The following is a 25,881-nucleotide window of genomic DNA, read 5'->3' as shown; positions in this document are numbered from 1 at the left end:
TATTAGCATACGTATACATACATACTTGGGTGCTGCATGCACATTAATGACGGGGGGAAAAAAAAAGATTTTCCCAAATGTCTGCACGATAACAATGAAATTTTTAAAGGGGTCTGAATACTTTCCGTATCCCCTGGATATACTCTATGTGTTGTGTGTGTGTGAGAGGCCAACGGTTTACCAGCTGATCTACCGTGCCGCCCAGCAAATATTATGTATATATTTTAAAAAATGTTTTAAAAAAAATCGATGGAAGGAACCTTTAAGAAAGGAAAACTAAATTTAAATGAATGGTCTACATTGTCGTCATGTGAGAACGTGAGAGTGTATTATTTGTCTGTGTGAAAGACAGAACATGAGAGAGAGAGAGAGAGAGAGAGAGAGAGAGAGAGAGGGTGAGGGAGAAAGGGAGAGGGAGAGGGGGGACGATATGGCTATAAAAAGTTCTCCTAGAAGAGCAGTCATCCTGTGAACACTTCTAAGAGGTAAGAAATATTTATTCTACACACACACACACCACACACACACACACACACACACACACACACACACACTCACACACACACACACCACACACACACACACACACACACACACTCACTAAATTGCCCTTAGATGTGATTGTGAGTGTGTATGGTTGTTTGTCTCTTTGTGACCTGCGACTGGCCGGGAACCAGTCCAGTACCCCGCGTCCTGTCCGAAGTAAGCTGGAATAGGCTTCAGCGCTCCCGCAACCCTTGTGAGGATAAGGGGCTCAGAAAAAGGATGGTTGGATGGAAGATAATTTACAATTTCGGTATTTTCGCAAGAAAAAAAACACAAATCCACATGATTTGGCTTTGCGAGCCAGGCAAAAGGGTGTGCCGGGCTGGATCTGGATCTGGATCTGGATCTGGCCCCCAGGCCACCAGTTTGACACTTTTGCTTGAAAGTATCTCGATAACGCAGCGACGTCGTGGAACTCATTATCAACATCCCCTCCGAAAAATTGTTGGTCTCCGAAATTACAGCCCAAAGTGTTTGTGGTGTCTAAAACGTCGAAAATTCAGGAATGCTTTGGTAGGTTTGGCAAAATACAGAACCTTTAAAAATAATGTTTTAAAATTAATTTAAATTAGCTATTTTTTTTTTAGCATTTAATACATGTTCCATCCATACATTTTCTGAGCCGCTTATTCTCACAAGGGTCACCCTGGACTGGTTGCCAGGCAATCGTAGTTATATCTTTATATATTGAATTAAAAACTAAAATTTGGCATTTTTTTTTATTTTCGTTTGTATTGCAGTTTTATTCTGTAGTTTGAAAAACACAAATTGAGCTATGCATTTTTAAATTATAAATAAATTTTTCTTGTGATTTTTTTTTAAAGAAAGCTCAAGGTCAGCAGATTGTTATTTTAATTTGTATTGCTGTTTTACGGGAAGACTGCAATTAAAAGCAAAAGTATTTTAATTTCTGTCTCTTTTTATTTTGAAGTTTGCTCAAAATTTTAATGACATTATTTGCAGATATTTTGGAAGATGGCAGCTCGTTTGTTGGCCGCTTTGCATCAGATGAGGTCGTTTTAGTGTACTCGTAGGTTTCAGAGAGGAAGTGGCAAAAGCGAGATAGGATCGCCTTATCTTGTGTCGGATCCCATCAATAGGAGTCATGCAATAAGCCCTTTTTCTTTCTGCACTATTAACATACATACTTAGGTGCTGCATGCACATTAATGAGGGAAAAAAAATAAAAGATTTTCGCTAATGTCTGCACTGTAATGAAATTTTTAAAGGGGTCTGAATACTTTCCGCATCCCCTGGATATACTCTATGTGTAGTGTGTGTGTGCCTTACAGTTCTGAGGACCGGGGTTCAAATCCCGGCCCCGCCTGTGTGGAGTTTGCATGTTCTCACCGTGCCTGAGTGGCTTTTCTCCCTCGTGAGGATAAGCTGCTTGGAAAATGAATGTGTGTGTGTGTGTGAGAGGTATACAGGATGCTGGTGTGATGTCAAAGTAACAAAAAAAATTAATAATGAATAAAAATAAGGGGGTGGGGTGGGGATCAAGAATCAAGAGAATGTTTTTTTCCCCTTTCAGCTAGGGATGGATTTCCTTGGACTGATCCTAACGGTGACTGCCGCTCTACAGTGTGCCGGTAGGCATTTGCTGCATTATGAATTTAATTACTGAACTTTTTTTTTCTCTTTTTTTTTTTAAATTCCAAATAAATAAATTGCCACTTTCAGGTCTTCCCCATATGCAAAAACGCATCAAATTTGAAGGCAATTACACGCTGTCGACTGCCATGATTCCTGCTCAGATTCGTACCGACATTTTTTAAAATGTTATTTAAAAAGTAATGCTGACATATTGCAAGCATTTTTGGGGTACCGACCCCCTTTTTTTTTTTTGCAGTCATTTGAACAACAGTTTAACCAAATATTATCCTTGACTTCTGATTCCAAAAATAGTTATCAATCAATATGTTGTGGGTATGTAATAATATTTTTGTCTTCTCATCTATGGACCCACCCAAAACTTTGAAGCATGACCAAACAACTTTTCCCTTCCCCTCAGCCACATCTGAGCTTCGTTGTGAGGGGCTCAACTTGGCTTCTTTCCTGCTCCTGGAGGGCGAATCCCTTCACTTTGTTCCGTACGTCCTACAAGACTCCGAGATCGCCCCAAACCAGTACACCTGGTTCCGAATCAACTCCAGCAACAAGCTGGTCGTCCTCCCATCCAATGAGAATGAGAGGATTCACTACCACGGCAGCAGTCTATTGCTGTTGAACGCCACGCAGGAGGATTCCGGCTGCTACATAGCTCGTTGGTGGGGGGCGGTTCTGGAGATTAGTGATGCGGTCCGATTTCCGCGACTCTGAGGTATTTGGCCTTTTTCAGGCGGAACTACTCGGACCAGCCGTGGGAGAACTATTATGTCAAAGTCAAAGTTGTGGAAGCGCATCGTCGAAATGACAAGCTGCTCTTCCACGGAAGTCTGGATGTCTCCGGAAGTAACACAGACGTGGTATGTCCTGACCCGGTGAGTGACACCTGCCAGAAAATGGGCGGAGTCATCAGCTGGCAAAAGGTGAGGACACGCCTACTCTATATGCGCTTTTATTTCAGCAGGAAAAAATGGTAACAAAAACAAAGTTATATTTTGAAGGATACTTCATCCATTTAGTTGTGGAAATTATTTCATTATTTTGAATTTTTTCAAAATTCAAAGGTAGAATTTCCATATCGAGTGTGCCCCAGTTATTCGCAGGTGTTATGTTACCTATCCTCGTTGCTTGCCTCCCGTCTGAAGTTAACCAGGATGAGCTCCAGCTCTCCCGTGACTCTTGTAAGGATAAGCGGCATTTTGTTTTTTTATGAAACATTTTTTATTAATGGTATTTTCATTCTATACATTTATGGATTTTTTTTTCACTTATTCAATACAAAATGTCAGTAATTATAAAACATTATTTCAAACGATTTTTAAAATTATTTATTGGAATTCTAATAAATAAAATAAATTTGAAATGTTTAATGAAGTTTATTTAATGGTTTTTCATTATTAAGTGGAAATTTATTTCTACTGAATGTTATTTTTATTCCATCAATTTTTAAAAACTGAATTATAATACTGTAATTTCCGGTCTATAAACCACGACTTTTTTTCCCCACACGGTTTCAACCCTGCGCTTTATGCGGTGATGCAGCTAATTTGTGCATTTGCGCAAGGGGGCACTTGAGCGTAAAAGGTAAGGTATTTTAATTTTGAGGAGAATCTCCCCTCCCCCACATACACACATTTTATGTCACCATAAACCTTTTAGATAACATTCGAACTTTCCAACGCCCGAGCCACAAAATCATCAAGCAACAACTTCACCTTATTGACCAATTTTGACTTTCGGGGCATTTTTCCTCCAGAACTTCAATCTAATTCCTGGTCGACGGGAACCTCAGATGTGGCTCTACAACGTCACACCGAAGGACGAAGGCGTGTACACGTGTGTGTGCACGTGGATTCACAGGAACAACACGTACAGGTCGTCGGGCTCCAGGGAGCTCAAAGTCAAATGTGAGTCCGCGCGTTTTAAAAAAAATCATCAGGCTTTTTGCCGCTAACGTGGTTTCACGCTGGCGAGGAACTTGAAAGGTGTGAACCTGTGTTGTTGCTCTGAGCAGCTGGGATGTCGTGGTTAAAAATGAAAAGTGTTACCAGTGAGTTGAGCGCTATGGATAATCTTTCAACTTTTCCGTCAACGTTGACCAACACTCAATGACAAAAATTCACCACCTCCTGTCGGTGCTTCAAATTTGGTGGCCATCCAAAGGAAATCCCTTTGGAGTTGTTTGCGTTTAAAAGGAAAATTGCCCTTCCTCAAAGAGTCGTTCCTTAAAAATCAATAAAGTTCTTGCACTTATAAGAAACCGGTGTTGACCCACAGATCCGTTCCACTTCTCTCCGCTGACCATCTTGTCCCCCACGAAGAAGGAGATGCTCATCTACGAGGGTAAAATTTGACAAATCAACAAATACAGAAACAAAGTGGATTGTTTTTCATACATCTGACTTTTTTTTTATGCATCATCCTGTTACAATCATGCCGTGTATCGTTATTAGGAATGCAAGATGAAATAGTACGAGATTTGGAAGAAAAAAATGTATCGGACACTAATCAGCCCGATACAAAAACTGGACCGATAACAAGAGCCCTTATCATTAAAGGTTCATCGACATGAAAAACATGATTTTTAACATGCTTTTAATTTAAAAATGGCAGCTGTAACTGACCCATTAGTTTTTTTCCCCACCACAAAACGTAATTTTGACGTATATAGCTTTTTGTAACTCCCACCATGAAAATCCACCCGAGGGATTTGTTTTGGAGAAGAAGCAAGAAGTGACATTGTCAGCAGGAGCCCAGTCAAGCGGCCTCGTGTCTTTATACCGGTTTTACCTGCGGGAAGGTAGCTCTTTGCTCCTTCGTGTTAGCCAAAATGCCGACTCGCTGTATTGCTGGATATTGTTCGAACACTCGGGGAGGATGGATTTACTCTTCATACTTTTCAAAAAGACCCTGTTCGTCGTGAAAAATGGATTGCACAGGTCCAAATGATGAGAGCTTTGTGGGTGCCAAATGACACGTAGGTATGTGGATAGAGCTACAAAAAAAAAAAAAAAAAAAAAAAAATCCTTCCACAATGTAACAAAAGATCGGCGTACGTAAGTCAGGGGTACTAAATGTGTCAATGTGCGCGTTGGCCCCGCGTCTGCCGATCATGGATTCGGCCGGGGTGGCTCATCGCGACACTGAGGCGGCCCCCTTTACGGTGTTGTCTTCGCTCGCGAATGAGTATGCTACATACTCTCATACATACTGTTGGGGAGTTTGTTGTTAGTTAGAAGTGATTCGCATATCTAAATATGGCTCGAAAGGCTAGGGTAATATTGCCCTGGTCACTTTAGTTGATTGTGAGATGTTCTGTTCTTCGAAAATAGCTTCCGTGTGAGAAGGAGCATCGGAAAAATACGAAAATCTTTGTTATTCGTCTCCAATAGCAGGTGCCACTACATGTTTTCAATGGCGAATGTCCCGGTGTGATGTCTGCTGATGACGTTGCTGCCAATATGGCTACCACTTCCACGTTGCGTTAGACTTTCCGCTTGGATGACGCGCTCTCCGCTCATATTTATTTTATAAATGTATAGACATTGAAGTGAATAATATTATATGTATTTTTCATGACATTATCTATTTTAGAATGTTTGTAGGCAGGTCACTTGAGTTTTAAGAATCAGAATCAATATTTAGGCTCCAGTGAGATCCAAATCAAATGTGAGTCCGCATGTGTTAAAAAAAAAAAAAAAAAATCAACTAGCTCTTATAAGGAAGAGTTTACTATTAATTGAACATCTCTTGTTCTTTGTTCTCGTTAGTTTGTTCTTTTTCTCAGCACTCAACATGAATATCATACAAGGTCCCGACCTTGACCGGCGGCCGGAGACTTGGCCATTAAAGCTGATTCAGATTCACGGTATGGCAGTTGATAGATTTCAACACTTGTACAGCCGTTAAGAACGTTAAAGGTCAAGTGTCATCCCTATAAACATTCTAAAATAGATAGTGACATGAAAAATACATATAACAGCATTTACTTTAATGTCTACACACAAAAAAAAATTATGACCGGAGAGCATGTCATCTATGAGCAAAGTTGCAGAAGTCTCATTCGACATCCAAGCGGTCGCCATATTGGCTGCATTTACTGTCCGTGACATCACCCCGGACATTCGCCATTGAAAACACGCTGGGCCCCTACTGCTTGACACGCCCCTTCAGACACGGAAGCTCTTTTCGAAGAAAAAAAACATCTCACAATTGAGTCAAGTGTCCGGGGCAATATTAACCTATTGTTTCGAGCCATATTCAGATGACAGTATATGCAGATCACTTCTAACTAACAACAGACTCCCCAACAGTATGACACTATGTAGCGTACTCAGCCGCGAGCGATCACAACGCGGGTGCGACGAGCCGAACCACGGCGCCGAGCCAGACCGCTTTACGGCGTTGTCGTCGCTCGCGGCTGAGTGCGCCATAAACAATTGTACATCGCTGCCGCCATCGGCGGTATTTTTGATCGTGGATGAGAGTGGCGGCTTTGAACAACCCTGCCTGGAATGGCGCACTGAGCTGCAAGCAATGAAACCACCGTAAAGCGGCCTGGCTCGGCACCGTGATAAGCCACCTCGGCACTGAAGATGAGCCACCCCAGCCAAAGCCATGACCGGCGGACATGGCGCTCGAGTGCCCCCGAGCATGGCTTCGGCCAGGCTGGCTCGTCCACGAGGCGTGATGCGGCAGCCTTTGCTGACGAGCTGTCACGGTGGCCTTCGTGGGAGAGCCCGACGCAGAAGCCGCCCTCCGACACGCACATCGACACATTTAGCACCCCTGCGATACGTATGTGGATCTTTTGTTACATTATGAGAGATGGATTACGTGGTCTGCCCCAAACAATTTTTTTTCTTTTTTTTAGTAGCTGTATACACACCTACCTGTCGTTTGGAACCCACGAAGCTCTCATCCTTTGCACCCGTGCAATCCGTTTTTCACAACAAAGCAGGTCTCTTGCAAACTTATGAAGGGTAAATCCATCCTCCCGAGTGTTCAAGGAATGCAACGAGCTGGCATTTTGGCTAACACGAAGGAACAACGAGCTACCTTCCCGGAGGTAAAACTAATAGAAACAAACGAGTCCACTTGAGGCTGGTCCTGCCATGTACGTCACTCGAAAACAAATCCCTCAAGAGGATTTTCATGGCGGGAGTTACAAAAAGCTCTACACATCAAAATCATGTTTTGTGGTGAAAAAACGCATGGGTCCATGTCGGCTGGCGTTTTTTTCATTAATAACATACTAAAAATCATTCATTTCATGACAGTGGCACTTTAATGTGACTTCAAACGTTGTTGATATGTTTCATCAATGTAAACGACTCGTGTCTGACAAGGGTTCAAGATAAATGTGTAAAAAATAACCATGTTCTGAATTGTCTGCTCTGATCGTGGCGGTCCAGGTGATCCAGTTCAGCTCAACTGTTCCGTGTTTTGCGGCATCAACGTGCATTCTCACTGCTCGGCTAAATGGCAGCTGGACGGGAAGGATGAAGATTGGGTCGGATACGCTCAGAACACCGACGTGTATGTTCCTTTGACACTTTGATCACTGAGTTTATAATTATGTTTGGCTACTCATAAAACCATAATGGCTTTTTTTTATATGACTTCCTGAGTGTTTTCTCGAATGGACGACTCGAACTTTTTGGTGGGTCTGCTGATTAGAGGCAACTATACCAGGTTTTGTTTGTAAAACGAGCTTTGGAGGCTGATTTTCTAAAACTATTTCAAGGAAACCTGGAAAAGAGAAAACTAACCATAAAATTCCCACCTCCATCAAAGTGGCAGTTTTTTTTTTAAGGGTGGGGGCAGCCATTGATGTCTTATTCCCACACAAATGCCCAAATGACCGCAATGTGGCCGCTTTCAGCTTTCTATCTCTTTCCCTCAGCTCCATCCTTCCACCGTCCCAGTTGACGGTCGCCACAGCAATCCTCAGCATCTCCAAAGTGTCGTCCAAAGATTTCCCAAAAGAACTGAAATGCGTCGGCAGAAGCCGCTACATGAAAAGCGAGCGGTCCTTGACTCTGCGCTCTGGAGGTGAGTGAAGGCATCACCGATTCATTAGGTACAGCCCACTCAAGCGTGCCGAGGACATCGAACACCAGATGTTCCGGTGAGTTCTTTGAAACCATAACTTTTGTTTAAAACTGCAATTCTGTGCGTACTTCAGGTTCGCTCACTCCGGTGTTCGTTGGTGGGGTGTGTGTTTTGGTGTTGTGCGCGGCTGCCGTGTTCCTGGTCAAATTGTTCATTGTGGACATTAAACTTCTCTTAAGACCTTACTTACCCACGGGCGACTGCAATAAAGGTACGCAACTTTATTGCATTGATCAATCAAAACCTTAAATCTGTTTGAATCCCCACCAATCCCGGTGCGAAACCCTCAATTTTAACCTGAATCCTAGTTTGAAACCCTAACGCTAGCGTGACCGTGTACTGTTCTGCCCTAACTCGAGCTGCAGACGTGAGGCAGTACGACGCGTTGGTTTTGTGCGAGACGCAGAAGGCGGGCGAGAAGCAGCAGCAGGAGGCCGCTTTGCGTCTGGCCGCTTTCATGGACGAGCTGGTGTCGGTCCTGGAGAAACAATGCCGATATCGACTCTTCATACAACACAGGGACAGCTTACCAGGAGAAGGTCCAAGTCCACAACAGCAACTAGAAAACACACAAACCACAACAAACTACAACCCTTCCCCTGGTTGACAGTTAACCTTGTCTCGAAACCGTCACGTGTGTCAGATCGCGTTGCACAGGTGCAGCGTGCCATCGAGCAGAGTCGCAGTCTGATGCTGGTTATCTCCGACCACCCAGAATCGTCCAATCAGCAGCCTGACTCCTCCCCTCACCTCGGCATGGCTGGCTTTGATTGGCAGGTATGAGTGGAACACATTAAGGGGATAATAAAAAAAAAAAAAAAAAAAAAAAGGGGGACTTCCAGGAACTCAGTCTAATTTGCAGGCGGGTCTGCACCACGCCCTGACCCGGCACAAAATGGCCGTCATCGTCATCCAGGTGGGCCAAACCGGGGCAGCGGGGTATGCCCACCTGTCAATGACCCTGCGCCACCTGCTCGCCAAGAACGCTCCACTCAAGTGGTCGCCCAAGTCTCGCTTGGCCGCCACACGCCACTCGCGCTTCTGGAAGAAGGTTCGATACCTGATGCCCACCAGGCCAGCTGCGCCCGCCAACTGACACGCCTGGCATTGATGTTTTTGGCCACAAGAGGGAGACAAACACAAGAATGTAATGTGTTTCAAATAGCATCCCTGCCTTGGAACCCTAAACCATCCTTCAAATTCTCATTCCAAACCCAAACCCTGCCGTGAAACTCTAACCCTAGCTACAACTCTTGATTTGAAACCTTCATCTTGGTTTGAAACCCTAATTCTAAACATTATTCTTCTTTGACACCCTAACCCAGACTTTACAACCATACTTTGATAATCCTAACTATTTCATGAAACTTTTACACATTTTTTAACCTGTGGCCACATCTTTGCCCCCGGGCCTTGAGTTTGACACCTGTTTTAAACCCAAACGCCGCCTAAAAAACCCTCCTTTACACCCTCGACTCTTGTTTACAACGCAAATGTGAAACCTTAACCTTTCTTTGATTGCTTTTCAACCATTAAAAGCGCCGGCACAAAAACTCTGCGGATTTGTCTGCATGCATGCTGTGCACATGGCCCCATATGACCTTTAACCCCTCTCATTTGGATGTGTGTGCACGTGCTCGTGTACGCGTGTGGGACGGCGGCACACTCCCGCTGAAAGGGAAACGGGGGGGAAGGGAAGGTTCTGTATGTTTAGCTTGGCAGCTGGGATCTGCTCCTTGCTTTTGTTTCCCTTTGACCTTTGTGACCCGACACTCGCCCTGTCGACCCGCACACACATTTACACACCACACAAACAGCTATCAGGAGTTAATTACTGTGCGTGTGTGTTCTTCATTTTAAAACTTCCAAAAAATAAAGCAGTAACTTAGCATATTACTCCAATGGCTGAATTTGTGTTTTATTTTTAAAATAGTTTTGAATCATTATAAATGTCATTACAAATCGTGTCTTCATTTTTTTTAGTTGCAACACATAAATTTAATTAATTATAGTTATAATTAAAGTGAATGATAATTGCAAAAAAAGGCTGATTTAATTATTTCCATTGTTTTTTTAAATTTTTATAATCAATAAACTGTACAATAAATTCAAGGACATTAATGGTCAAAAGTTACCACGTATAGTTAAGATTGCAATGTTAATTTTTTTACGAGTTAAAATTGTGCAAAAATTTGTTTGATTTAAATTTGTTCAATATATTTTTAATTATGATTTACAAAAGATATGTAGAAAAAAAATAAAGATCTCCTTAGATGTCATTTCTAATTGTTGTTCATTTTGTACTCAGTAATAAAAATGAAGTAACCGTCACTGGTGGTGTCGTGGTCGACTTGCCTGACTTTGGTGTGGCCAGCATGGGTTCAGTTCCCGCTCAGTGACAATGCGAACGGTTGTCTGTGTCCATACGTGCCCTGTGACTGACCGGCGACCGGTCCAGGGCGTAGTCCGCATTTCGTCCGAAGTGGGCTGGGATAGGCTCCAGCGCTCCGCCACCCTGAACAGGAAAAGCATTATTGTAAATGGATGGATAATATATATAAATAAAATCACAACTTGTAAAATTATTTTATTTTTCATCTTACTAAAAAACATGACAAAAGATGCTGTGTAAAAGTTTACATGACATGAAGATATTTAATATTTAATTTAATATATTAATTTTTTTATTCTGATCAATAATTTAAAAAGAATTTGTATCGTGCACTTTTATTCAGTTTTTTCACAATTGCTACAATATTTTTTTTATTAAAAATTAAGATTAAAAAGACAGGTAAAAGGCTCCTGTATCGTATTTTTTTTTAAATAGTAAAGCAAAGAAAATGTATTTATACAGCGCATTTGACATATAAGGTAATTCAAAGTACTTTACAGGATTAAAAGAAAGAAAACATTTAAAACCGGGGGGGGGTGACAACAATTATATATAAAAAATATCAAGTAGCGCGGGCGGCATGATGGTGACAGTTTAGGACACCTGCCTCACAGTTCTGAGGACCTGGGGTTCGAGTCCCAGCCCCACCTGTGTGGAGTTTCCACGGTCTCCCCGTGGCTGTGTGGGTTTTCTCTGTATATTCCATGTACTCCGCTTTCCTCAGCCATCCCAAAAACATACTTGGTAGGTCAATTGAAGACTCTAAATTGCCCGTTTGTGTGTACTGAGTGTGAATGATTGTTTGCTTCTATGTACCCTCCGATTGGCTGGCGAACTCTCACCCGGAGTCAGCTGGGACGGGCTCCGGCACACCTGCGGTCCTCGTGAGGATAAGCGGCTCAGAAAATGGACTGATGGCGATTAGATTGGCCTTATAGTTTTGTGCTCAATCTCTGTAATGTCCAATCACACTAACAGCAGGTGATCGTGCGTGTGTGTGTTTGTGTGTCCTTAAATGACCCGGAGGCCAGCACAGGTTGAAGGCCAAGCTTTTGTTCCTTCAAAAGTCCTCAGTGACCTTCTCCCCCCCCACACCGCCCCACCCCTTCCTACACACACGCATGCATGTGCACACATACGCATAAACACACCGACAAGCTAATATATGTGGAATCGCGTTTAATGACACCAGCTGGCCTAAGGGAACCAAAAATAGAAAACTCACCAGCATGAACACGCATGCAAAATTGCGTTTCTTCATTTGCAGCGGCATCAGCGTCGGGTGTCATGGTACACTAAAATTCGTTGCAATGTTTGATACATGCTTATCCGTAAATGTTGGAGGAATTGCAAGAAGAATCGAGAACTGGTTTGTGTTTAAAAGAACCCTGGAACCTGTATTGGGAAGAGAAAATGATTTTGATGCCTTCAAAAGAAAAATCAATAAATCAAACCACCTGGAAACGGGCAAAAAGAGCACTAAAGTCTGCTAAAACCAAAATGTCATACTTCCTGTGTCTGTTGGACTTTTTGAGACTTTTTTTTTTTTTTTTTTGGTGGGTCTACTCATGATAGACAAGTCTACAAATTTTATCTTGCTATGCGATATCGGATTTAAATCTGAAACGCTTCACAATCTAACGTCACCCGTATTTCTGGTACCGATGCTCCACCTACATGGAGTTGGTCTTTGAGTTTTTGAGAGCAGTGACAGTGCAAACTTTCATGGGCCATTTGGTGGCTAGTCAGAGAAGGTTCCGGCAAACAGGACACCTGTTCGTCAAGCAGATGGTCCACATCCACACACACACACACACACACACGAGCTCCCCAAGGAGCGAAAACGCGTCAGCTGAGCCCCCAACTGTGTGTTGGTGGGGGGTGTGCGTCATGTGTATTTGCATACGGAAGTGCCTTTATGTGTGCGCCATCTCTAAACAAGTTTTTGTAACATAGGATGAATAAACGGGCAACAACTTGGCATAAAAAAAAAAAAGGATGTAAACAAGAGTAACCAATGTCATTTTCGGATACCGTGATGGCAAATTTTCTAAATAAGTTAAAAAAACGTGGACAATTTACAAAAAAAAAAGAAGTAAAAAAAAAAAAGTAGTATTACTTATCATTACGCTTGTATGATGGTAAAGAATGTCTTCACATTAAATACAGAAATTCAATTTTCAAAGGACAGTGTACTGTATATGGAGAAATGTAATACTGTAAATGACCATAAATCACTAATTTAATGAGGAATTCGATATGAATGTTATGGTTGATTAAAACAAATACAATAAGTAAAATAAAGCATATGAATTAAAGTCCCAAAATATTAAAATCAATATGTATTATATAATGTTGATACAGAAACAATATTATAATGTACACATAGACATAATCAGCATATGTATTTCATACTGTTTAAAAAAAAAAAAAGAAGTAAAAAAAAAAAAGTAGTATTACTTATCATTACGCTTGTATGATGGTAAAGAATGTCTTCACATTAAATACAGAAATTCAATTTTCAAAGGACAGTGTACTGTATATGGAGAAATGTAATACTGTAAATGACCATAAATCACTAATTTAATGAGGAATTCGATATGAATGTTATGGTTGATTAAAACAAATACAATAAGTAAAATAAAGCATATGAATTAAAGTCCCAAAATATTAAAATCAATATGTATTATATAATGTTGATACAGAAACAATATTATAATGTACACATAGACATAATCAGCATATGTATTTCATACTGTTTAAAGAAAAAAAAACAATACTTGAAACCAAAATTATCACATTAAACATAATGTGTGTATAGAAAAACAAAATAAGAGGAAAAGGTAATTGTAAAATGTAAATTTAACCATGTTTTTAATGCCATATATGAAAACTATGTGGATGTACATGGAATAATAACCTGTGTATAAATACAGTAAAATCACATTCATACAACAAATGCGTTAAAACAGTATGAAAAGAAAAATGTATAATAGCTAAGAATGCTTGGCTGACTTCAAATGTGGAATGTGCATTTTTGACCCTGGAACAGATCATTGGGATTTCCTGTTTTTCATCGACAGTGTACAACTTGTATAGCAGTCAATTTAGTGCCCCCCACCCCCACCCCAAGGTGAAAATGTCTAAAATGGGTGCTACGTTTAATTCAAACCTTTTTTCTTCTTTTTTAATGATCTGGGGATTGAATGTTTGTGTGAAATTGTGTGTGAATGCAGCTGCCAATCGAAGAGCCTCCTTTGTACATGCGTGCCCCCCTCCTCTGACCTCTTGTGTGTCAAGGGGGGAGGAGACATGGAGGGGTGGGGGGAGTCTTGGTGGACGTGCTCCCCAACGTAGAGGGGAGCCATCGCACTCGAAGGTGGGCCGCCGCAAAGGAAGGAACTTCCGAATCGCTCCCCGCTAGACTTTGTGACGTTGTGGTGTTTTATGGAAACATTGTCATATTTTTTGGTTGTTGTTGTTGTTGGGGGTGGGGGGTGGTGGGCGTGGTACTGTGCGTCTGCTGGTTTCAAGACACACTTGTGGGAAATTCCACTCCCAAAAAGAAAATAAGAAGAAAAAGGAGGAACAGATCAAGGTTTTAGGTGATTCGTCGATGAGGTAAGTCAGTGGTAATTCATAAAATGTCTTCTTTGTAACTATTATGTACACGACGGGGAGCTTCCGAGTCAAACAACTACCATATTCATTTCAATATTCAAAATCTCCACATAAAAACTATTTGCTGTTGATTACGTATACTATTAACATTCTTTGGAAAAACTTGCAAAGTTCAATTGAAAAAGTAAAAGGTATTTATGTAGCTTTAGTCATGGCGCGCAGGTGATTGTTTTATGTCATAACCATTTTGAAGATTCTAGCATAAAAAGTCATGAATACCAAAATTCGCCACATTAATAAAATTGAATATAACAGTCACCAAAAAAAACTGGAATATTGCAATCCGGCATATTTCATGAAAAAACAGATATGTACAGTATATAAAAGACCTAAAATAAAATGAACATTTCCACCATATTCAAAATTATTGAGATATACCTGGAATAATCACTTATATATAAATACACACACACACTTTTTTTAAAAACTATGATACATATACATTTTTATATTTATGATTTTATACATACATATATAAATATACATACACACACACATATATATATATATATATATATATATATATATATATATATATATATATATATATATATATATATATACACACACACATACACTTTTTAAAAACATGATATATATTCATGGTTTTGATATATATTTTTTAGATTTATGATTTCATGTATAAAAACATATATATACACAAACAAACATACATACATATGAAAATATAACTTTTTGGTCCGATAACTGGACTCTGATAAATGCCCAACACTCAATGAAAATTTCAAAAATGGATGGCATAGCAGAACCGTATCAATAAAAAAGAAAAAAGCCACTCCAGTTTATTATTTAGGAACAGCTCGCAGCCTGACGTGTAAGTACATGTAACAAACTTTGACTCATATTTATACATAATGGGGTAAAAATATTAGGAACAAGCCAAGCGAGTGACACGTACCTCTGGGGGCAGGGTGGAGGGAAGGTGTGTGTGTGTGGGGGGGGGCGGGGGGGTCACCACCAGTTGCAGGATGCTTTCAGAGTGTACCCTCACTAAGCATCTGTTGCCCCCTCCCCCACGTCCCACCACCCAAATGGGACTATCGTACCCCATCGGACCCCCCGCTCCTCTCCAGCTGGTCCCTGGCAGCCATCCAGCAGGCCCGGAGCGGCATGTGGAGACTTTTCCAGCCCTAAGGGGTGGGGTGGGGTTGGGGGCATAAAGGGGCACCAACCCCCGAGGGAGGTCAGTGGCATCTGCTCGCTGTGGAGGCATGAGGTGAAGACCCCCCCCTGCAAAAGCCCCCCAGGCTAGATATTACTCAGCAGCTGAGTTATGTCATGAGTTTGCTGCGTGGCTTTTTAGTACCGCCTTAAATAAATACTCAAGTACTACCATCATTACAATAAAGGTGCATAGTAGGCCTACGTGTTCACTAAAAATAAGTATACAGTAGTTGATATTTTTGCGAGCCATGGTTTAAACATTTAACACTGTATTTAAATGTACAAAAATAAAATGCTGTACAATTTTCATTTTAGTAGATTTAAGTAATGCATCCATCCATTTGCTGTGCCGCCTATCCTCACAAGGATTGTGGGGGTGCGAGAGCCTATCCAAGGTGACACTCGGCGAGAGACAGGGTACACCATGAACTGGTCGCCAGCCAATCACAGTGAGCATACAAACAACTATTCGCACTCATAGCCTCACCTATGGACAATTTAGTTTTCAATTACCCTACCATGCATATCTTTGGGATGTGGGGGGGGGGGGGGGGAGTCAGGTGTGACAGACTCCAGCACACCTAGATGAGGGGAAGCTGTTCAGAGAATGGATGGATAGAAATATGGAATTATTAATGTAGTCACATTTTATATATTTGATGTTTGTTGAGATTAGAGTTTACCGATTAATCCAAAGGGTTACTAGTTTGAGTCACGTCTCAAATAACAGAGTTGATCAAATTACCTTTAATATTTTGAGTACACTATTATTGGTAATTATTGACATTAAATTGTGTGTGGTACAAATTATGTTCATGATTTCTCACAATAATTAGGAAATGAATATCAATATTCAACACTTTATTTTCATAACTCCCTGCTAGCATTTTGGTTTTTTTATGTTTTTCCATTTGTTATAACACTGCCTGTTATACAAAACAAACTGTTGTAAAAGATTAAATGCAAATATATTTCCGAAAAGTTAAATAAAACCTCTGCGCTGGATTATAGAAACGTTTAAACGTTGATCTAGCTAAATATCTATCTAATCTACTTACTATATCTCCTTCCGAGATGTTCATTGTCTACATGAGCGTAGGAGATTCGTACTTTCAACCAAAAAACAAGTTTATTAATTTCTGTAAAATAACAATAATAGTATTGAAAATAAATTAAAAGAAATAGAAACTAATTTTTGGAAGAAAGTTAGTAAAGAAAAAAAAATCTTGAAAAAAGTAGAAATGAACAATGTGGTCAAAGCCTCAGCTGGCGAGAGAAGTTGCTTGTCTTATATTTGTTTCCGTCTGGCAGCTGAATGGCCAACATTTGCCTGTATGCGTGTGTGTGTGTGTGTGTGTGTGTGTGTGTGTGTGGCGAGACAGTGGGGGAGGTTAAAAAAAAAAAAAAAAAATCTCCGTCTGTGGGGAGCACCCAGAACAATACTTTGTGTCACAGAAGGACAGATTGGCTGGCAGCTGCTTTGGTGAAAAGCAGCAAGCCAGACGCACTTCTAACCCCCCGCTAGACAAACAGACACACACACACACACACACACACACACACAATGCACGTTGCATTGTGAGTTGAAATCGAGTACAGTCTTGATAACAATTTAAGTCGATACAAAGGATGATATTGGCACATTGTGCATTTAAAACAACTAAATAACTTTGCCCAAAGAATGCCCCCGCCACTGACGCGCTAACATTTGGCATCGATAGCTGTGATGTTCTAACGCTGTGAGCAACGGGTATTGAAACACAAATGCACAGTAAAACATGTAGACAAACAATATAAGAAGAAGAGCAGGCATGTGGGTCATTTTCACATCATTTGATCAATAACAGTGAAGACAAAGTCGACTGAATTGTCTTTTTCAAAATCTATTAATTTTACGGTTATTAGAATTTGAGTTAGTGTCTATCCATCAAAAGGTCATAATGGACCTTTCTGACCTGTCAATCACTCGTACAATAATAGCCAATCAGATAGCCGCTTTGTCTTAACCCCTGGCTTGACACGCCCCTCTCGCCACTTGGTCCCATAAGCAATGCTGGTTGTCAGTAGCGCGCGCTTGGAAAAGTTCGTTACGAAGAAAATGGTGCTCAGATGCATGTGGTTTAAATAATGTTTGGTTTTTTTTTTTTGCGATACAAAGCAAAATAAAAAAGTCAGAAAAGCGAGTCCACATAACGTAAAAGCCTTATAAATTGGAGAGCTTGTAATGTAATTGCCTGTAGACGCCACAAGATGGTGACAATGCACTTTCTTGAGGTTTGACAGCGCTATAGCTCCTCCCCTTAGGTCAGCATAGGCGCTTGGCGGAAAAATGTCACCAAAGCACTATTTTTACACGAGACATGGCTTTTGCGTCAGCACAAAATAAAAAGTGGATGACAGAGGAGATGTTACATCAACAATCCACAATCAGGAATGCCATCGTGCGAAGATGCAGGGCCTGTTGTATTTGCTACTGCCCACCACTGGAGAAACAGCAGTAAGATCAATGACACCTGAATTAACGAATGTTCTCTCTTTTTTGAAAGGTGAGTTTAAAAAAGGGTCCCGCATAATCTAGTCTGCTCGCCACCTCCCGGGTCTGGATGTGTGAGGCGGCTTCATGGGCATGAGGGACAATGTGGAGGATGGGACAAGCCACATTCTCAGCCCGGGGCTGCACCTGGACTACCTCCACGTGGACGGCTCGAGTGCCGGAAAGGACGCCGAGAAGGCGTCAGCGACAGCGGAGTCGGCTATCGGCGACTCCGGCCTCAGTGACAGCACCAATAGTTCGGAGAGCGGCAGCACTAGCGTCAGCAGCTTCTTCTCTGAGGAGAGCGGAGACAGCGAGGATGAGCGTCTCCACAATGCTTCCGCCCAGGCACAAAACCGGGACAACCCGGAGACGAGCACCGAGTGCCGCACCAAAGTGGACTTTGCTCTGAAGCTGGGCTACTCAGAAGAACTGGTGCTGCTGGTGCTGCAGAAATTGGGCCCGGCCGCTCTCATCAATGACATCCTGGGGGAACTGGTCAAACTGGGAACTAAACCGGATCCAGTGGAGCCACCAAGAGGTGCGAGGGGCTCTCAGTCTCCTTTCCCCTCTCTTGAATACTCCTCAGCGGACTCCTGCAGGCTGCTGTGCTCGTCCCGAATCCTGGAGGACAAAGAAAACCTTCGGCCTGTGGTGGTGGATGGAAGTAATGTGGCCATGAGGTGAGGTCCCTCTTCACCCTTCGGCTTTCTTCAGTTTTGCAACCAAATTTCAGTTGGAATTGAGCTAAATAATACCACTGAAATGATACGGAGGCATTTTAAAAGCAAGCATTTCTGTATTTTTAGTCGACTGGTCGTGGTCAAGGTAATGCCAGATTTACTAGTATCTCGTACTTAGACCAGCCACGGCTAGTCCAGATCCTGTATTTGACTTGTAATGCTTTGAACATTTTGCCGTGGGGATCAATACTTGGACTCCAACAATTTTGTTGGGTACTTTGTAAATCGTCATATCTTATGGATGTAAAGGCTGGCAAATCCCTGGCACCCTTGTCCCTTTTACGCCTCCAGTCACGGCAACAGGGAAGTGTTCTCCTGTCAAGGCATCCGGCTGGCTGTTGATTGGTTCGTGGCGCGAGGCCACAGTGACATCACCGTATTTGTCCCCGCCTGGCGGAAGGAGCAATCCCGTCCAGATGCTCTCATCACAGGTAAACCACACACGGCGGAGTTTTCAACCCCGACATGGGATTCGGGTCTAATTTGATCCCTTTTGAGTTTTGACATTACAAAAATGGATGGAGTTTGATGACTTTCCCTAAAGTGACCCAAAATTCACTTTTTCATTCGCACAAGTGCTACAAAGTTTGCAGTCCAGGCTGTCACAGGTCATATTCGACCCATGTCTGGAAAAATGGATGTTAGAATAACGAGTGTACATTAAATCGAGGAAAATCTTGATCATACAGATCCAGTAATCACTCGCTAAATCACAGATCTTGCTTTGCCGTCCTGCTAGATTTCAGATTTGTATTGCTGTTGTTACTCTATTTTTGGAATGCTGGACAATAAAGAAAAATGTCAAACAATGGTGAGTAGGCTATATTGTATATAATGAGAGTATAAATTTGGTCCGGGATGGCCACGTTCATCTTGGTTGATTCCAAAATTGCTGCCATATTGTTGCGATGCTGTTTAGGTTTTGGAACGAACTCCATTAATGACACTCGACTTTCTGCAACTATGCTGCTGCTCGCTCGGCGTCAGAAAATGTTAATTTTGAGTACGCTACGGCCTGCACTTGAAAATCAGGCACGTGAGCGTGCACACACGTGCGCTACTCCGCAGGCATGCACGCGACCAATCAGAGAGGGAGCATGAGCTTCACTATCTCTGATTGGTTTAGAGAACAGATGGGTTTTGTATATCTGCTTTATTTAAATTATTTTTTCCCCCCAGAGATGACTGCACATAGGAGCAGGCATGAGGATTTCGGCAAGTATGGTAACCGATCTTTCGGTTCCGTTGATTTTTGTCCTGGGAACCGGTGGGAAACGATTTTAGATTCATATTCTGCACCTCAGCTTTATCACCTCACCTTCTTCATTGGTTTCGGCAATAAATTCTTCAGGTTTAGTCCACCTTTGGAACGTCTTTAGGGACACGGTCTCTTGTCTTGTACGCTTAGCAACCGACATGTTTGACTTGCGTTTGAGTGACCCGGATATGAATAACTCGACCTTGCGTATGCGTAGCGCAGAAGCGGAAACCGGTGCAGTTTTTAAACCACACTGACAAAGCTGGGCGTTTTAATCATTAAAAATAAAGGGGTTCATGTAGGTTCGTTTTATACAGATTGTTGTATTTTGTTGAGAACTTGTTTTACATTCCACACGTGGGCGAATTTTATTAAAAGTAAGCCCTGAGATCTGGGAAAGGGACTTTCGATTCCGTGTTTTCTCAGGCTGGGTAACGACACGGTAATGGAACGATCGTTTCCGTGAAATGCTCACGCCTGTAGGAGGTAGACCATCTCAATCCCCCCCCCTCCCTCTCTTTCCTCAAAGTGACAAACCAATGTCTTTTTTTGTCTGAAGACCAGGACATTTTGAGGCAGCTGGAGAAGGACAAGATCCTGGTCTTCACGCCGTCCCGCCGCGTGCAGGGACGCCGTGTGGTCTGCTACGATGACCGCTTCATTGTCAAGCTGGCGTACGAGTCGAACGGCATCATCGTCTCCAATGACAACTACCGCGACCTGGCCAACGAGAAGCCGGAGTGGAAGAAGTTCATTGACGAGCGTCTTCTGATGTACTCCTTCGTCAATGACAAGTACATCTTTTCTGTGCACTTCTAACTCCCTTAAAGTGAGGGGGGCTACGGAAGCGATTGTTTTTAATCATTTTTCTTCCACCGTCATTAGATTCATGCCACCAGACGACCCGCTGGGACGCCACGGACCAAGTTTGGAGAACTTCCTGAGGAAGCGACCGGTCATCCCGGAAATCAGGAAGCAGCCATGTCCCTACGGTAAAGAAATTTGGGCTTCAGATGATTTGAGGCAAGGCTAAATGTGTGATTCCTCTTAAGTGCAGGAAACCCAGAAACCCATTTATTGTGTACTGACTCATTTTTTCCATAAACGTCCTTTTAATTAGTACCTTTTGCTTCTGTTTGTACTTAGGTAAGAAGTGTACATATGGCCATAAGTGCAAGTTTTACCACCCAGAACGAGGCAGTCAGCCTCTGCGTTCTGTAGCCGATGAGCTCCGAGCCAGTGCCAAAATATCCTCTGTGGCATCCAAAGGCCAGTTGGAAAACACTCTGATGGCCAGGAACCAAATGGCGTCTGAGTCCAGGCAAGCAACCCCCAAAAAAGCATCAAGGTGTCTCACTGAGCTCATGGGAGACCATCTCCGAGTTCAGTCCAAAATAGAAGAATGCAGGGGAAGTAGTAGAAGTACTCTAGGGCATGCTGTACCTCGGAGGTTGCCTTTCTCAGGGAACCCAGATGGATGGGATTATGCACGATCCTCAGGACCAAGACAAACTGATTATCAACCTGAGTCTCCAGTGTTGGGCTACAACTCTCTAGGGAAGACCTCACCTCTCCTGAGTATTCCCACTCTGGAGAGTCCGGAACACTTCTACCCTTTGGATACCCGAGCCAAGTATCCAGCTTTTGAATGCAAGAGTGAAGGCAGCTCTGAGTCCTTCTCATCAGATCTGGTTTTGAATGAAAGGTCCATGTCCCACCATAACCACCTGCGCCACAATCATCCTTGCCCCTGCTCTAATCAGTACAGAAGACCCATAAAGCAAAGTCCACCTGGTCTGAGCCACGATGATTTGCATGGAATTAGACAACTGGATTTTGATATGGAACAAAGTCCTTTCCAGTCCCTTTCCACTCGCAGTCCGTTGACTTATCTGCCACTTCTCAGAAGAAACCCAGGAGAATGTCTGGGTCCTGCACTTCCTCCACCCCAAGCATCGACCTTTTCTCAATGCTCCCTCCTGGCCAGTTCCATTTGGCGAGAGGACCGACTGCAGGACTCTAGAGGGTACCATCAAGGTTCGCTGTTTCCTACCAGGGGGAACCTATCTGAGCTACAACAAATGCAGACGAACTGGGACCAGCACAATCAACAGCCCACCAAACCATGCTACGATTTCGCCCCGCTCCAGGATCTTGAAGAGGCTTTTGAGAAAGTCTGGCCCACTCCACAGATGAGCAGACATTCGTCACAGTGTGGCCTCGTACCTTCACCCCAGAAGTGTTCTTCGTCGCCCCTGCAAATAAAAACACAGTCACTGTACCTTGGGGAGTCCTCCTCGGTGGCTCAATACCAGGACCTTCGGGAGAGGCTGTTCCTGAACCTCTGTGGAATTTTCCCAGCTGATTTGGTGAGGGTGGCGATGAACCGGAACCCGAACGTGATGGACGCCCAAGAGCTGGCTGCCGCCATATTGATGGGAAAATCTCAGGGTGGCTCTTGAACAACTTTTGAACCCAAACCCCCGAATCCAAAAGATTCCCAACGTTCATGTAGCTTCATACTTGGTAGTTCATACTCACTCAAAGGGATTAATTCGCAGTTTTTAGTTGGAAAAAAAAAATCTTGCTTCTGGACAAAGTTCTAGTTTTGTGGCCAAGTTCGAAACTCTGGCAAAGTTTCCCAGGTCTGGGGCGTAGTTTTTAGTCCTGGGACAAAGTTTCTAGTTCCACGGCAAAGTGAAAGCAACAGTAAGTGCTATTTTTAGTAGTACATATTAATACATAACTATGCTATACTAGCACTTAAGAAACTTTGGTGGGGGTTTTGCAACTTTGTAAAGTGAAGCCATTTACATTTTTGTTATTATGGTGTGTGAGTCCAGGCTTTCAAGGGTAACGGTGCATTTTGAAGTAATTTATTCCTTATATTTTAAGTTATTTATATTCTAATTATGATTTGGGCACTTTTGGTTGTCGAGTTGTTGCTTTTATTTTTGGGCAATCAAATCAGGGTATTACGAGAGATAACGCAGCCTACCTCGGATTATTCGTGTTTGTGTCTGGTTCTTTTTCGTCGGTGTGGAATTCCCCCCAAAAAAGGGAAGTTAAACCCACAGAAAAACTCCCCAAAAAAATTGAAAAAAAAACCCATCCCGCCAAAACTCCCTCTACTGATTCCGCAAACGTCATTCATTGTTCAGAATTATTCATCTGTTTTTAACCTAAAGCTTTGTTTATTTATGAACCATTATATGGTTTTAAGAGGTCCTTCATTGTGGTCCCTGATGCCGTATTTCCATCTGAAAAGTTTCAGGAACTGTTTAGTTACGTATTTCTTGGTACTCGGTAATTCCTGAAAGTAAACAGTTCCAATCAGGTTGGTGGACGACTCCAGAATGCTAAGGGTATTCACTTGGCCACTAAATTCAGACAACAGTTTTTGTTGGTACTAGTAAAAGTTGCTGATCCAGAGTGAAGGTTTCGGTTCATAGTCACGGAGTAAAGTATTTCGTTGTGGGACAAAGTGAATAGTTCTGGAGCAATCTTTTTTCTAGTTCCTGAGCAAAGTTTGTAGTTACGAAGAAAAATGTATACTTCAGAGGTAACGTTTGTGGTTCTGGAGCCCAGCATCACATTCTGGAGGAGAGTTCCTAGTTCTGATACAAAGTTCCTGTTGACTCAGTTGCTGACTTGAAGGCTTATTGATGATCATTTCCAACCTTGAAGTTATTCTTTAATACACAAACATGTCTTCCTTACAAAGGGAAAATGTGATCATCTGATTTCCAGTTGATCAGTCAGATTCATCACTAAGCTATGCTTTTCTTGAAACAAACTTTGTATTAGCTTGGCAGTATTTTAAATCGGTCTTCTTTCACGCCAAAGCACTTTTGGATACTACAGTAGTGTGAAATGTTGAAATAAATCGAAAAATAATTTGCTGGAGTAAACATGGGTAAATTGGTGCCTGGTTGGGCTTATGTTCCTGCATCTTCTTTGTTGATACAAATTGTATCTAAATGACGATGTTAACATTTGTATCAGAATATGCGAATGTGTCTGTTTTTCCATTTCCTGTGAACATTCCAGATAAATGATTTGTGCTATGGTGATGATGATTTTCAGTTTTTCAGACATCGTTTTTCTGCGTGTCAGGCTCACGTGGGTGACTTTGACGTACAGAGAAATAAAAAGTGTTGTCAAGCAACTTGCGTGAGGAAGAAAAGCCTGTACGAACTTTAAAAAGATCAAAATTCTGCCATTGACTTTCAATCAGAATCAAGTAAATTGTCAAAGACAAAATAACTTCATAAATGACATGCCGTAAGATGAAATAAAGTCATGGAATTAGGAAACAAAGACAAAATGATGATGATTAGGAAATGGCGACAATGGCATATTATGTCATCAAATATATTGATCTGAATGTAAAAAAAAAAAAAAAATGGAAATATAAAACAAAATAGTGTCATGTAAGTGAGCAAGATAAAAGATCTACAGCAATGTCAAAGACAAAATGATGCCATGTTGTAGGTACGACTATTATTATTAGCATTAATTGGGAACATTAAAAAAAATGATGCCATGTCATCAAGAGAAAATGTCACGTCATGATTTCAGATCATTAAAGATATCATTTGGTTATGATCATCATTAATGATGTCATTTGGAAACATCAAAGACGAACTTATGTCCCATTGTCATTCAGAATCATCAAAAATATTGTGATATGAAGCCGTTTTGTGTAAAGGAAAAATCAAGTGTGATTTTGTGTTGTAATTCAGAAAGGTCAAAGGTAGAAATTATTAAACAAATTGTCAGATGATCACATTAAAATTATAAAAACATGAAAGAATGGATGAATGATGTATGCACCTGTCGTAATTGTGCTTTAACACAAATTCAGCTTTCATCCAGATAAACTGTTTTTATTGCCGATTTATTGTTTATGTTCAGCCGGAAAAGGTAAAAAAAAAAAAAATGGTACTGTCTGGTAATATGGTTTTCAGTCATATTGCTTTCATCATCATAATGTCTGTCAAAGAAAAAATTGATTTCCATGCTTTCCTACTTCAATAAAACCAAAATCATCCCTTCCTGAATGCTTTAAAAAAAAAAAAAATTGTTTGTACTGTGAGCATTGGGGAGGTTCTAGAAGCTTTACATTCCCCAAAACATAAAGAAATGAACTTTTCTTACCGCTGCAAATTGACTTTGTGTTTGTCATGTTGAAAATTATGTACTGTATAGATATAATATACACACATTTGGTCTGAGCTCCCAGTGGGTGACTTTGTAGTAATGAAGTTACAACTTCGGCCGGTGGCAAAAAGTGGATGTTGACGTACAGAGAGGCCAGATTTGGGGGAAAAGATAAAGATGGAGGTTATGGTAAGTTAAGCTTTACTGTCAATGGAAAAGATGAAGCCTTCTTTTGCAGAACAGATTAACAAACCTGCCAAACCTCACACATTTGGTGGGTGCTGCAAGGAGATGGTGATAAGGGATAAAGAGATGAAAGGATGGAATACAGTGGCATGAGTGAGGGAGTAAGAAAAACGATGAATGACTGAGGATGTTTTTTTTGTCTCGTGTTTTATGTTAGGAAAAAAAAGGTTTAACGAAGCTACAAGTATAGGCCTTACTTTTGAACTGTTAAAGTATTGAAGAAAATTAGGTACAAATAGATTTATACATATACATCTATATCCATATATATCTATGTAAATCTATATATGCATACACATACTAACGGCATAAAATAAATTCACAATATTGTTTTAAAAATTAATGTAATGTAATAAAATGTTAACTCACCATGATTCATAGCCGTTACGAGTTATCCTAACTGTGCCTCGAC

General features: G+C 41.6%; 2 protein-coding genes across 4 annotated transcripts; both read left to right on the top strand.

The window, feature by feature from the left end:
- Nucleotides 1–1,390: 1,390 nt before the first annotated feature.
- Nucleotides 1,391–10,064, top strand: il1rl1 (interleukin 1 receptor-like 1). Its single transcript, XM_061842270.1, has 10 exons — nt 1,391–2,816; nt 2,888–3,127; nt 3,889–4,100; nt 4,432–4,497; nt 7,569–7,692; nt 8,060–8,208; nt 8,342–8,479; nt 8,628–8,807; nt 8,912–9,045; nt 9,131–10,064. Exons 1-10 carry the CDS (start codon nt 2,467–2,469, stop codon nt 9,362–9,364), a joined length of 1,827 nt encoding a protein of 608 aa, XP_061698254.1. The 5' UTR covers nt 1,391–2,466; the 3' UTR covers nt 9,365–10,064.
- Nucleotides 10,065–13,868: 3,804 nt separating this feature from the next.
- On the top strand, nt 13,869–25,115 carry LOC133511917 (probable ribonuclease ZC3H12C). 3 transcript variants are annotated; one of them, XM_061841021.1, is made up of 7 exons: nt 13,871–14,281; nt 15,893–15,975; nt 18,073–18,742; nt 19,094–19,233; nt 20,620–20,854; nt 20,946–21,052; nt 21,207–25,115. In XM_061841021.1, exons 3-7 carry the CDS (start codon nt 18,147–18,149, stop codon nt 22,520–22,522), a joined length of 2,394 nt encoding a protein of 797 aa, XP_061697005.1. In that variant the 5' UTR covers nt 13,871–14,281; nt 15,893–15,975; nt 18,073–18,146; the 3' UTR covers nt 22,523–25,115. The 3 variants fall into 3 exon arrangements, with proteins under 3 accessions (XP_061697006.1, XP_061697005.1, XP_061697004.1); XM_061841022.1 differs by lacking the exon at nt 15,893–15,975 and having other exon boundaries at nt 13,869–14,281; nt 20,620–20,833; XM_061841020.1 differs by lacking the exon at nt 15,893–15,975 and having other exon boundaries at nt 13,872–14,281.
- The last annotated feature ends 766 nt before the right edge of the window (nt 25,116–25,881 follow it).

This window comes from Syngnathoides biaculeatus, chromosome 14, assembly GCF_019802595.1.
Source record: "Syngnathoides biaculeatus isolate LvHL_M chromosome 14, ASM1980259v1, whole genome shotgun sequence".
Taxonomy (NCBI): Eukaryota; Metazoa; Chordata; class Actinopteri; order Syngnathiformes; family Syngnathidae; genus Syngnathoides; species Syngnathoides biaculeatus.
The sequence above is the reverse complement of the archived record's forward strand: the minus strand, read 5'-3'. Positions and strand labels throughout refer to the sequence as shown.